Genomic DNA, 14,860 nt, shown 5'->3' with positions numbered 1-14,860 from the left:
CAAAAAAAAAGAAAATGGTCAATGCATACCCATTTTTAGGAGCCATTTCTAAGAAAGGTCCTCTGGCATACTAGATACAGTTTTGCTTTCTTTTAGATGATCAGATTAGGATACAATGCCTAAGAATGTTGAATACTATCATTAACACATGAATCGATAAAATATTTTAGAAATCACATGACCAAATTGCCTTTAAACCATATTCAAGATGAGATATGAGATTTGCAATAAGTGAGGTACCAGAAACATCTGATTGGAAATACTTTCCCATTTTCTCTTTATGACTAAGTTATACAAGAAGAGGATTTTCTCACTCCCATAATGAAACCAAGCATTAGCTACTGAAAACCCATACAATTAAAAAAAATACAATTATAAAGTTTCTAATAAAATTTTTGATGGATTGATAAACAACCAACTTCTGACATTATGAAATATTCTGTTAAAACTCAAAGAGACTCTTAAATAAAACTGAGAACAAACTGAGGGTTGATGGGGGGTGGGAGGGAGGGGAGGGTGGGTGATGGGTACTGAGGAGGGCACCTTTTGGGATGAGCACTGGGTGTTGTATGGAAACCAATTTGACAACAAATTTCATTTATTGAAAAAAAATAAATTACCTGGAAAAAAACCAAAAAAACAAACAAACAAAAACCTCAAATATGATACACCTTGAATGAAAAAAGCAAAACTTAAAGCTGTGATTTATTCTCCGGTCTGGTTCTCATCATCTTTTAGTTAAGAGCATCCATGGCACAGCCCAAGAAGCCAACTCAGTGCACCAGCTGGTTAGGCCAGTGCTAATGATCCAGTATCTTAGTTCACACGGTTATTCCAATTAATACTACCAATATGCATTAGAGGTCGAAGTTGTAATGTATTGTTCTGTAATAGATAACACTGGGTCTGATCACTTTTAAAACTTCTTTTCAAAAGACACAGAGGCAATTTTTAGGTTGAGGATGGAAAACAATTTTTAGATTGCTGAATATTTACACCCCATATGCACCCCCCCCCCTCTTCTTGCACACTGTCCTGATATATTTTCCTGGAAGAGATAGAGTCCCATTCCAGAGCAGACGTTAATGTTCTTATATATGAGTGGATGGATGGTGAACTCAAATTTACTGATGGGCGTAATTTCCAATGCAAATACTGGTAGGAAGAGGACTATTTCCTAAATGTTTAGTGTTCACCAAATTAATAAGACAGGCTTATGCTTTCAAGGGGGTTTTTGTACTAGTTTGGTTGCATGTTTGACATTCCAATACACATACAGTTTTAGTGAACTTTTGCTCACTCTTTATTGAGTGCATATAAATATATATCCTCAAATCAACTATACTGTTGTCAGATTTTTCTATATCCAAGGTACACCTTCGTGTATTCTGATGTTCATCTGATTACAACATGCAATGTATGATATCTGAACTACTACGGGACACACAACATAGTTCTATCTGGTAGCTACTACTTCTTGGGTGAGGACTAATTTTGGCTCCTGTACTGGACAACAGTTCGATCCCTCAATTTCGCACACAAGTTCACAGCAACACACAAAGCCGAAGTGCATTTTCAGTTAGCCTGTGCTCTGAGAAATCTGCTTCCAGATAAAAATGTGGTTTCCCTCTTACTCTCTAGCCACCAAAGCATGCTGTTCCCATCTGGTGTAGTGAGATACTTTACCAGGGAGGGAGTCCTTCTTTCTCGCAAAACCTAAACCACTTGCCAACCATCTGTGGTGTTCCCTGCTGTCAGTGAACTGCACATTAAAGCATCTGCTTCAAAGAGATTTTCTTAGGTTGGTTTCCAACTGTGGGCTCCATGCAAACTTCAGGCTAACCTTGTACCCAGTCAGGTTCCGCCAGGCACCAACTTTTAACATTTGAGCAGGAGTCAATGTTTGCTAAGTGTTCCGTTTTGTAACCCTCAACAAGCATTTTACAAAGCACGATGAATGGGATGCTACTTGTCCACGTCTAGTGCTCCTCATAAAAGTACAAGGGCTTCCAGAAACCTTGACAGAGAGAAAAAAAATCAATTATTTCTCTCCCTGCTATTAACCAGCTCCTGCCGACTATTCATCTTACGCGTAATGATGACTAATATCCGCCGAATGGCGAGCAGACGTTCTTTCAATGAGATCATGCCAAGAATAGCCAGCTGAGCCTTGCGCTCCAGAGGCAGCACTGCCAGGATCCACCAGGACCACGCAGGACCACTAGGGTTACTCTGCAAGGGACATGAAAGGGAAGGAAAATCAGCACCTAAAATGCAAGTCTCTTCTCTTTGTTTCACCAACAAGGCGTGGGCAAGGATTAAATGCCACCTTCTATTTTAGATCTACTTTCCATCCATTCAACCCTTGAGATACAAAGTTTACTTTTCTGTTACAAATTTCAATGTGGGAGAATTCACAAAACGTAAAGCCTGCAAAGAGAAGCATCTTTTATAGGGAAATTCCATGAATTAATTGCTTCTGTTCTCTCAAAGCTCTTGTTATGAGTATATACCAGTCAGAAGAGGGGACCATAAATTTTACCTCTACTTTCCAATGTTCTGTGTTATTATTTTTTAAGTTTTAAATATACTATAGAAAGCTCAATATTAGGAAGGCTAAAAGTAGGTGTACAAGTCTGAGTATTATAAATCTTTTAACAATATCTGTGTGATAAATATGCACATGTATACAAAACATCTATATATGAATTATTGTTAATTATATATAGATTGGAGTCATCATGAATTAAATAGATAAGAATTATTCTGCTACCTGATAGCTTATATTTCACATAACCCAACACACTTCTGGACTGATATCTAAGCAAAAGCTAGTCATAAAGTTGTTCTCAGTATTCCTTGCATTAAGAACCAAGATATCTAGGCTGCCTGGCTTCCCATCTTGGATTCTCCTCCAATCCTACCCCTAAAGGAATACAGAATCCAACTGGGAACTAGAGAGGGTGGACTCTGAAGTCACTTTAGCTTAGGATGTGGAAGCTTCTATTGGAAGATTAGGAGTAACATTGAGGCAGTTTTTGGCTTAAAGGCTGGTCTTCAGTTTGGAAAAGACATAACTCAGGTGGGGGTAAAAGACAGAAGTCGGCCAGAGATAGAAAAAGTAACAGTGGATGGGAAAAATACAAAGTACATTTCATCTTTCCCCAAACCTGCTGAGAGCTGGTCCCAGATACTGCTTTCTCCACAAGACAGGTGAGTTTGTACAGAAGGAACTTTATACTCTGTCATAGGCCTAAGCCATCCCTGCCTGGCTCTGTCACCCGGAGGAGGAAGAAAGGATTCACGTACACTTAGAAGCACTTCACAGCCCGAAGCCACGCCCTGCTTGCAGAGCCAAGTTCACTGAAAGCACGCTGGCGGAACACAGAGAAAGCCTGACTGGATATAGAGGGCAAGGAAGACTCCTAATTTAACAGGAGTTAGATTTTCTCTGCATTTATTCAACATCTGTTGATTAGGCACAAGGCAACAGTATGTGCAAAATATGGACTGTTCATGACAATACACACAAATTATTACTCTCTAAGTCATAAGATTGAAACAGCTGATTTAAACAGTGGGTGAGAGAAGTAAAAGTACCAAAGCCAACAGCCAGTCAGAATAAACTGATTTTTGATAGAAAAGAAATGACCTTCCCACATTATTAATCAAAAAGCATTGGTTGTTTTGCTCCAAAAGGCACATGCTACTACTATTAGGTGATTCTTTGGGCTGTTGACAAATGAACCCGTTCATAAATGATCACAATGGAGTACACAGCACGGGCAAATTTTCCTTCAGAATAATGTGTCTTAACATATAGCAGGAAATAATAATAGCATTCTAAAAGAAATAAGGAGAATATACCTGAGGCTCAGACTCCCTGTCTGGCATCAACCCAAAATGGCTTAAGATTTGTTCTTTCATGTGATCCTGAAGTGAAGTAAACCAGGAAACTGACTGCTGATACACTGAATCATGAAGGCTGGTAAGTTCTTCATACTCTGTTCCTTCCACCTGATCAAGGAAAGAGGGATGACCATTTTAGCAATTCATTATTAGCACATGAAATATAGTGATCATCTGCCGTATTTGGTAAGTGGAGCTGGGACACTTAGTATCCAGATAATTCATCAGTGTTTTATAAACATGATATATGCTCAACATAGAAATTTGTACTTTTTTTTATTTTTTTATTTTTTTATTTTTGGGACAGAGAGAGACAGAGCATGAACGGGGGAGGGGCAGAGAGAGAGGGAGACACAGAATCGGAAACAGGCTCCAGGCTCTGAGCCATCAGCCCAGAGCCCGACGCGGGGCTCGAACTCACGGACCGCGAGATCGTGACCTGGCTGAAGTCGGACGCCTAACTGACTGCGCCACCCAGGCGCCCCTATACTTTTTTTATACAGTGAAGATCTACCTATCCTGTCTATCCATAACTTCCCGATTTTTCTCTTAACAACATAAACATATATGCCATGTTACTATGAATCATTTTCAATGGCTACATGTAGAGATATACTATAACTTACTCCACCATTAAGATAAAATAGACTTTAATATTACACAGTAATATAAATACTTATGCAAAAGTGGTTTGTTTTTTGTCAGTGGTGGTGATAGAAGGGGCTGTCATTCCCTCAGGATAGTTTCCTAGAAGCAGAATTGCCAAGTCAAAGAGTGAGACATTTAAAAAATTATATTCCATATCACCAAACTATATTCCAGAAAACATGACAGCTACCCTGTATCACTGTATTAGCCTTAAGCAGCAGTAAGCCCTGATACCTTAGATGTATCATGCTTTACTGCTGGGTGCCTATCTCACAGCCAAGTCACTATTTTAAGTATATCCCACCCCTATTGAGGAACACCTGAGTGGGAAAAGCTTGGGCTGGGGACCGAGGCACCCAGGTTTGTTCTGGCTTCACTGCTGATTCTCATGAGCCAGTCACACAGCCTCCTGAGGGTAGAGTTTTCTCATCTACAAAATGGGAATAAACCATTCAGGTCCTTTCTGGTTATAAAATTCAAGGATCTCTGAAAACTAGGGTAAACTGAGGAATTAGATTATAATGCATGCAACCATTCTCAATTTGATTTATACAAATCAAATATTCCTATGTAGTAGAGGGTTTTCTTTAAAAAAAACACCAAAATTATTTTATTTGTAGTTAGGTAAGTTCTTGTTTTGAAATAAATACAAACACCACTAAAAACTGCCATCCACAACAGTCAGTAAACTCTTCCATCAGATTTGTTACCCAGGCAGCAGAGAACAATCACATTCAGTCCCATCCTTTAAACCCACTCTCTGCTCCTGAGATGCTGGGGTTGACTTGCTGCCCTTGGCTCCTCTGAGCTGTATAGCCCTGTGCCTAGGATGACCAGAAACAGCAGCTGGAAAGGGGGCAGTGCTGGCAATGTGGGTGTGGGTCTCCTGATGGGTGTCACAAATGTACAGCACTGTCCCCAAAGCGACTTCCAGTGTGATGTCAGACAGCTAAAGACTCTCACTCGCCACGGTGAGAACCATGGTGTGGTTCTAAATGTGAAGGACAGAATTCAAAAGAGGGATACAGTAATTCCAAGGATTCCCTCCTTCTAAACAGTTGTAATGTTTTTGTTGCAGGATAATTTACATACAGAAAATGCACAGATCTCACTGGCTGGCTCAGAGTTTTGCCAGCCACACACACCAGTGGAATCACCATCCTAAACAGGACAGAGAACATTTCCATGGCCCACAATGGCCCTACACCCTCCTCTGGTCAGTTACAAACCCTCACCCCAGCCTGTCTCTGCCCTCCAAAACCAGAGACAGGTGATGCCTGGTCTTGGAAGCATATAAATGGAGCCACACAGCACACGTGGTTGTGCATCTGGCTTCCCCGGCTTAGCAGGATGTTGAGAGATGTGTTTGTTGAGAGATCTAGGAGATTCTTTCATATGGTTTTGTGTATCATTAGCTCCTTCCTTTTTATTGCCAAGTAGTATTCCACTGTATAAATGTACTACAATTTGTTTATCCATTCCCCTGTTGATGAGTATCTGCACTATTTCTTGTTTGTGGCCATTAATGAGTAAGACTGCTAGAGACATCTTTGTACACATCTTTTGAGAATCCCTTCAAAACATTTTGTTAATTTGTCAAAACATGGGTTCTGTTATTTCTATTAGGCATATAAATAATTCTTAAGGGGTAAGAGAGCCAAACATTTTATATTTAGCTTTAGAAGGTATTTTTATTTTTTTTTTATTTTTTTTATAAAGACATCAGTTTTTTTTATTTTTATTTTTTTCAATATATGAAATTTATTGTCAAATTGGTTTCCATACAACACCCAGTGCTCATCCCAAAAGGTGCCCTCCTCAATACCCATCACCCACCCTCCCCTCCCTCCCACCCCCCATCAACCCTCAGTTTGTTCTGTTTTTAAGAGTCTCTTATGCTTTGGCTCTCTCCCACTCTAACCTCTTTTTTTTTTTTCCTTCCCCTCCCCCATGGGTTTCTGTTAAGTTTCTCAGGATCCACATAAGAGTGAAACCATATGGTATCTGTCTTTCTCTGTATGGCTTATTTCACTTAGCATCACACTCTCCAGTTCCATCCACGTTGCTACAAAAGGCCAGATTTCATTCTTTCTCATTGCCACGTAGTATTCCATTGTGTATATAAACCACAATTTCTTTATCCATTCATCAGTTGATGGACATTTAGGCTCTTTCCATAATTTGGCTATTGTTGAGAGTGCTGCTATAAACATTGGGGTACAGGTGCCCCTATGCATCAGTACTCCTGTATCCCTTGGGTAAATTCCTAGCAGTGCTATTGCTGGGTCATAGGGTAGGTCTATTTTTAATTTTCTGAGGAACTTCCACACTGCTTTTAGAAGGTATTTTTAAATGCTACTTTTTATATCTCATTCTGAACTAATACCAGTATCTAGAACAGGGATGGACTACTACTCACAAATTAAATCCTGTTCACTCCATATGTAAGCAGCATTTTATTGGAAACCAGTCATGCCAACTCATTTACATATTGTCTATGGCTGCTTTTGGGCTATAAGAGCATAGCTGAGGAGTTGCAACCAAGACTGCATGGCCTGGACAAGTCTACAGTATTGACTCGAAGGCCCTCTAAACACACGCCAGGAAAATAAACCTCACCTTTTCATCTTCGAGATATTCAATGTCGGCTGTGTTATAGCCATCTCTGTGACGATGGCTTAGAACTCTGAACCGACTAATTCCAATGGCATCCACAACTGAACTCCCATCAGGAAATGTTCTGACATCCTTAATCTCCAGCATGCAGCCGTACTCTGAAATTCTGACAGGACAGGCGGGAGAAAAAACCGTGATTTTAAAAACGCAGGAGGTCCAAACAAAACAAATGGTGTCTCTGCATGGGACCAGCAAGCTTGTTTTCTCTAAGAGATACCTGCAGATGATTCCTTCTGTTAAATGCAAAACACACTGGTGTGCAAGGCCACTGAGGGAGAGGTGGAGGGGAAAGGGCCCTTGTGCCTCAGTAGTTGAAATAAGCTAGTGCTTTGGAAGGACCTAAGAGGTGGAGAGAGACAGGATCCTCAGTCCCCTTGGCCAGGGCACCAGCAGGGGGTACAGAGAGCACAAAGTATGCCCACGCTACTCACAGATTCTGCTCCCTCCTCTCTCATTTCCACTGATGCTGGCCAACTCTATCGTCCCCAACAAACTACTATGGGAAGTCATCTGCAGTCACTGCCTTCCATCTCCTACCTCCCCATCAGGCGTCTGTTTCACCGAAACAACCCCAGTGGAAGTCACAAATGACTCTGGCATGACCCCATCTGCTACTTATATCCTCTACTGATCTGTCACTGACCTAACACCCACTGCTGCTCTCAGTTGCCCTTCCCGACCAGTGCACCCCTTCACAGCTTGGCTCCTCCACATGTCCTTAAACACCAGGGCCACCCACAATGGCATCTTCGCTCCAAAGCTCTCCTGTGTGACCTTACCCACTCTCACCCTTTTGAACTATCATCTGTATCCTGAGGATACTGATTGTGCCTACTACGTGTCATGCACTATTAGGAGCAGTTTATAATATGCGCTCATTCAAGCACAAAAACAGAAAGGCTTAGAAAAGGCTTAGAAAAATCAAACAACTTCTATAAGGCCACAGTAAGATTCAGACCTGAGATCTGAACCCAAGGCTACCCAATTCTAAAGTGAATGAACAACTTCACTACATGCCTTCAAACTAACAATGAGTGATGGTTCCCAAGTCACATGCCTGTAAGGCTGGACATCTCTACTTGAATCTCTAATAAAACGATCTCTTCTTGCTTATCTAACAGGGCTATCTTATCCATAGCTGTGGCATGGACGGAGGTGCCCTGAAGATCCCTTTCAAGAGAGAACTTGCTGCCCCAACTATCAGCAGACAAATGTCTCCCAATACCAGCTCTTCCAAAGCTCGTCTCAGCTGCAGAGCCTGTCTCTCCAATGAGCCATCCTGTCTTGTATGTGGACAAGAATTTGTGAGTGGATGCAAACTCCCCTTGTGCCTGAAACTCCCAGGGTTTTCTGGACTCTCGTGCTTGTCCACATGAGGCCATTAGAACTTGGTTCCAAAAATCTAGCTGAATTCCTCCTACACACCTGCATGTCTCCTTCTAGGCTCTGCCACAGATGAGCCACACTTTTGTTTACTCTCTCCCTGGATAGACTTACCTTTCCTCACTTCCCCTGAGCAACTTCTGCTCACCAGAGCAAGGTTCAAGAGACTTATGTCCTATACTTTATATGGAGTAATTCACTTCTTAGTGTTCTATATCCTCAGTGGAAGCAGAACTTCTGGATGTTTTATCACTTTGCTTTTGCTGATTTTGATGAATCAAATTTTAACATATTCAAATTTATTCATCTCTTCCTTTATGTTACGTGCTCTTAGCATCTTGTGTAAAAAAAAAGGTCTTTTCCTAATTATAGTCTCCAACATTTTCTCTTAAAATTTTTATATGTTATTTTTCACATTGAGAATGTAAATAACGTATTACTTTGTGTGTACAGTGCAAGGCAGAGAAGAGATTGTTTTCCACATTTGGACTGCCCACTAATTTTCTGAGCACCTTTTAAAAATGAGTGGCTTGCTTTTTCTCATATAATTATATCTAAATATGGGTCCAAATATGAATGATCTGTTTCTTATCTCCATATACTGTAATGGTCTACTCACTAGGATTTACAAGATGGGAGGGTTCTCCCATCTTGCTCAGCTGATTTCCTCAAAACTATCATGGTCTTGGTCTTTTGATTTTCCATAATAATTCTAAAGTCAGCTTGAACAAGTCCATGAAAAAGTCCTTTTGGAATGTTGACTGAAACTACTTTAGATTTAGAGACTAATTTGAGTAAAACTGGCATTTCTACTATGACATTGAATCTATGCATCCATCCATGGATATGGTACTTCTGTTTATTTAGGCCTTCTTGAATATTTTTCAATAAAGCTGTAGAATTTTTTCCATAAAGGTGCTACACATATCTTTAAAAAGATCTGTTCCTAGGTATATATTATGGAAGCTAGTGGATGGTCCTATGTATCCACTCTCTTTTTCTTCCTGGGCACATGGATGGGCTACATTTCCCAGCCTCCTTTGCAGTAGGTATAAACAATAGTGATGAGTACCCCTTTTCTTCAAATCCTTTCAGAGCACCTGTGCCTCTTCTACCAGCTAGAACTTACATGTAGAGACCTCATCATGACCATGCAGTAATGACAAAGTCCTAGGGGATAAGGAAGCCAACAGATGGGATTCCTTCCCATCTGCTGGGAGTCTCCTTCCCAGAGTCCTCAGAGCAGCCCATGGAAAGGAGCTGCCTGTCGATTTGGAACACCTTCCCTACACAAATGATATAAAATGAGGAGAGGTGAAAACTAAGAGCTGTGGGTTTTTATAAGACTGAAATTTGTCTGGCTGTATAGGTGGAGGTTTCACGGAAGATGCATGTACATATGTATGTAAGTATGCATGTATGTACGTATGTATCTATCTATCTCCTAACTACCTGCCTATAAGTAGGCTTCATGCCCATGCAGAGCTCAATGCAGGGCTTGAACTCACAACCCTGAGGTCAAGACCTAAGCTGAGATCAAGAGTTGGACACTCAACCGACTAAACCACCCAGGTGCTCCTACATAGCAAATTTCTGGATCTTAAAAAGTTAGACTGGATTTGTTTGTATGATGACTTATAGAAGACTTATAGGCAGAAGCATGGAAGTATGGATATGAAGTATATTTACAGAAAAGCAAATAATATGGTAATGGACTAGCAAATATTATGTCTGAAAGAAAGAAGTAGGAGATGAGGCTAGAAGGAAAGCTGGGGTCACATCATGGATGGCCTTGGATTTATACTTTGTTATGTGATGGAAGCCACCAGAATTTTTCAACATCACCTTAAATTGTTCTTCAAGAAAAATAACAGGTTATGCATTTATTCAGGACACTCTGGACGTTGGCAATTCTTACCCTGCATGTTCAGCAGATAAACACATGCCAAACCGTTTGGTGCCGGTTTCCATGCATCTTCTTATCATAAGCCGATAGCGGGGCTCAAACACATGCAGTGGACATGGGACGGTGGGGAAGGCCATGGCACACACAAAGATGGGGACATCTCTGGTCAGACTGTGGGGTGAGAAAAAATGTTAACTTAGAAGTGGGAGCTGTCAGAAACAGAAGGGAGTATTAGTCACTGTAAAATAGCAAAAGCTAGCTAACCTCAATTCTCTCATTTACAAAATAAAACCCTGAAGCCTGCTTCTGTCTCTATTATATTTGTAAAAATTATCTTAATGCTTATTTATTTTTGAGAGAGAGGGAAGGAGAGAGAGAGAAGGAGGGAAGGGGAGAAAGAGAGAGAGAACAAGAACATGAGTGGGAGAGGGGCAGAGAGAGAGGGAGACACAGAATCTGTAGCAAGCTCCAGCCTCTGAGCTGTCAGTCCAAAGTGGGGCTCAAACACACGAACCATGAGATCATGACCTGAACTGAAGTTGGATGCTTAACTGACTGAGCCACCCAGGCACTCCCCTCCTCAGTCTTTAGTGGGAAAAGAAAGCCCACCACGTGAGAAAGTTTTCAACTCACCAGGCTTCCTGCCAAGCCTTTCTTACTTAATTTGATGAGCTAGAACATACTATATTGTATTAGTTTTCTTAGAAAAGTTATAGCTTATGACTCCTATAAAAAAATTCTGATGACCTTGAGGGCACCATCATAAGTGAAATAAGTGTCCAACTCTTGATTTCAGCTCAGGTCACGATCTCATCGTTTGTGAGATCAAGCCCCATGTCAGGCTCTACGCTGACAGCAAAGAGCCTGCTTGGGGTTCTCTCTCTTCCTCTTTCTCTCTTTCAAAATAAATAAGTAAACATTTTAAACAGAAAAACAGAAGTCAGAGAAAAATGAATACCACAAGACCTCACATACACGTGGAATCTTAAAAACAAACAAACAAACAAACAAACAAACAAACAACACCAAGCTCATAGATACAGACAAAAGATTGGTGGTTGCCAGAGGCTGGGATGGGGGGGGGGGGAGGTGGGCAATGGGTGAAGGGGTCAAAGATACAAGTTTCCAGTTGTATAATAAGTAAGTCCTGGGGATGTAATGCCAAGCATTGTGACTACAGTTAATAATACTGCATTGTATATTTGAAAGTTGCTAAGAAAATCGATCTTAAAAGTGCTCACCACAAGAAAAAAAAATTAACTATGTATAGCGATAGACATTAAGCCTTACTGTGGTGATCATTTTGCAATATACATAAATATCAAAGCATTATGTTACATACCTGAAATTAATGTAATGTTATGTGCCAATTACACCTCAATAAAAACAAATAAGAGAAAAAAGTTCTGATGAAAGCATAAACTACATAGTAGTCAAAAGTAGTGAGTTCTAGGGGTGCCTGGGTGGCGCAGTCGGTTAAGCGTCCGACTTCAGCCAGGTCACGATCTCGCGGTCCGTGAGTTCGAGCCCCGCGTCGGGCTCTTTGCTGACAGCTCAGAGCCTGGAGCCTGTTTCAGATTCTGTGTCTCCCTCTCTCTCTGCCCCTCCCCTGTTCATGCTCTGTCTCTCTGTGTCTCAAAAATAAATAAATGTTAAAAAAAAAAAATTAAAAAAAAAAAAAAAAAGTAGTGAGTTCTAAATAAAAAAGAGTAGCAGAATTTTAAGACCTCAATAGTTAAAAGTTGCTACAACACAGAACTCTGCTCACTTTAAAAGATAAAAACAACTGTCAAGCCTATTTTGAGTGGTAATCCTGCTCTCCCTTCTGTTTCTATATACCGTACCTTTCAATTCTGAAAAATTCAGTACCACTTATTCAGATACAAAAAGCAACTACATACTTTTTATGAAGCCACACCTTTGAAGTAGTTCTTATAATCCCAATTAAATTTCTATAAGTCTCTGTAATTAATTTTTTTCTATTTATGGGATTTCTAATTTCTCTGCCAAGGAGGAAAAAAAAAACACCTGAGATAAAGCTATTAAGTTAACAAGGATTTCCTTCTTTAATCTGAACTCAAGACCAAGTATATACAACATGAGGACTTACTTTGACAATTCTGTCATTTCTTCATCATAAATTCTCTTTCTATCAGAGAGTTCATCTGACAAATATCGAAATATTAATTCTTCGGCCAGACTAGTTATATTAAAATTTCTGCTTGCCAACAACTGTAACAAAAGGCAATATTAATACCACATGGCAATTAATTCCAAAGGACAAAGCACTCTTCTCCCAGTAGGAAAGGTCGACAACAAGGTAGAGGGGTGCAGTCTTTGGGAAGACAAAAGGATGGGGATACAGAGCTTGGAGGTCAGCCAGTCTGGGATATGGAGAGGGGCAGGGCAGTTCCTCCCCTCTGAGAAAAGGGGCAGGAGAAGGTGTTCACCCAGAGGAAGGATTAGTGAGTTGGCTTCTGTATTCTCAATCACGTATCATAATGTCAGGGAGGGGAGAGGAAGTGAGTAGATATGTTGTCAAAGAAGAGAAACAGGAAATACTCATCCGGGAAAGTAGAAAATTGAAGCTACTAGAGAAGCATAGTAAGGATGAGTACTAATGTTTTCAGTCTAAGATTTAAGATTGTGAATTTAAACTGAAACCAATCTTACCAATTTTGTGGCTTTTCTCTAGCTCTGCTTTGTTATTTATATGGACATGTGCAAGAAGCAGAGTTGACTTTATTTGGATTGGGAAAGGAACTGACAGACCAAGGAATTACAGCTGGATATGAAGGAAAATAGGTGGAAACTGAATTAAAATGTGCTAGGATCAGTGGGTGAAAGAGTTACACGTAGCTGAAGATCTATCATTCTGTGTCTGTGCGTGCACTGCTTTTATCTTAGACACATGAATTTGCAAACAACAGTTCTTTTTCAATAACATTTGAATACATATCAGGTACCAGCTGAAGATGCTTCATATAAATTAAGTTAGGCCTTAAAACAGCACTGTCCCACAGGCACCATCTACAATGCACTAATACAGAAGATGGGTCTCAGAAAGGTTAAGGGACTAGTGTAGAGTGACAGTGGCACAGCTAGGACCCCAGGGCCGGTAGGTTTCAATGTCCTATTGTTTCTTTGTTAACTTGCTGCATTTCTGGGCTGCAAGCTACATGAAACAAAGTATATGAAGCAAGCTACATGTGTTGCTATAACCCACTAAGAACTAGAAGTTCAACTTTGGGAAACAACAACTGTGTTTGAGACCCTCAGTAACGGAGTAACTAGCAGAAACAAGTTTCACTTAATTCACAACTAGTATTATTAATGACATCAGTATTTTATACTGTTCTTTTAGGGTATCATTTTATTGAAGAGTAATACAATAAAATTTGCTTCACTTGGCTTTATGTCAACCAAGACTTCGGCACATACACAGATAATTGACAATTCATGTTTATAATAACGCATGTGAAAAAGTCTAACCTCATGAAAGTATTTCTGCATTGAAGAAAGATCAAATTATTATTATTTTAGTTTGTTTTATTATATTCTAATTTCTGGAACACCGGCAATCTACACAGAACTTGCACTTAGCCATTCATTCATTCACTCATTTAATCATTGATTCAACATGGACTTGCTGAACCTTTAGTACACGTTCTGGTCTCTGGAGGTAGAGTGAAAACAAGACAGAAGTCATCTCTGTCCCTAAGGAGCTTATATTATAGTGCCAACCTCAATGCACTGGTTCATCACACAGCCCCCTAACCATATAGCACTGAACGCAGACATGAATGGTCTGTGTTACAAACAGTGGTCATAAAGACATGCATCTTACTCTCTGAGAATAAGAAAGCTGCCTCCAGGTCCACCGGTCCAGACAAGCATGGGTACAACAAGGCAGTGGGCCAGATGCTACCCACTGTTAGCAAGAAGAGAGAGCAAATACTGTGGAGTAGACCTGCACAGGAACAGCTGAAGGAAACTGCTACAAAGACTCAAAAAGCATTCACCATCAGGACACATGGTGCATGGTACAATGAATGATATTCATGATTATTCAGGCTCTCCCTGAGTAACTTAGAAAGATTCGGGATGTATGCAATTAAAAGAAACTACGTACAGATAATGCTCTAGAAAGGTCTCAATTATAGTTTTGGCAGTAAACTAAGTCACAATTATTTAAAAACTCATGTAAGTATGATATCTCCTGCACCATATCAAATTCAAAAATAAATTTTACTGTATATTTGTTTTAAAAAAACACTTGATCGTATTTAAAATGCATTTAGTGAGTTTGACCTCTAGAAGTAATTAAGGCAAATATTT

The 14,860-nt window shown here is 40.1% G+C and overlaps 1 protein-coding gene across 1 annotated transcript in view; it reads right to left on the bottom strand.

Annotated features, from left to right (window-relative positions):
• Positions 1–611: 611 nt before the first annotated feature.
• The window catches only part of LONRF2 (LON peptidase N-terminal domain and ring finger 2), a 48,716-nt gene continuing 34,467 nt past the window's right edge, over positions 612–14,860 (bottom strand). Inside the window, exons 8-12 of the mRNA XM_047851190.1 lie at positions 12,633–12,754; positions 10,535–10,693; positions 7,177–7,339; positions 3,868–4,017; positions 612–2,232 (exon numbers count right to left, since the gene is read on the bottom strand). Coding sequence (XP_047707146.1) covers positions 2,038–2,232; positions 3,868–4,017; positions 7,177–7,339; positions 10,535–10,693; positions 12,633–12,754 — 789 coding nt within the window. The 3' untranslated portion in view covers positions 612–2,037. The remainder of the gene's footprint in view (positions 2,233–3,867; positions 4,018–7,176; positions 7,340–10,534; positions 10,694–12,632; positions 12,755–14,860) is intronic.

The sequence above is a fragment of the Prionailurus viverrinus genome, chromosome A3 (assembly GCF_022837055.1).
Source record: "Prionailurus viverrinus isolate Anna chromosome A3, UM_Priviv_1.0, whole genome shotgun sequence".
Lineage (NCBI taxonomy): Eukaryota > Metazoa > Chordata > Mammalia > Carnivora > Felidae > Prionailurus > Prionailurus viverrinus.
The sequence above is the reverse complement of the archived record's forward strand: the minus strand, read 5'-3'. Positions and strand labels throughout refer to the sequence as shown.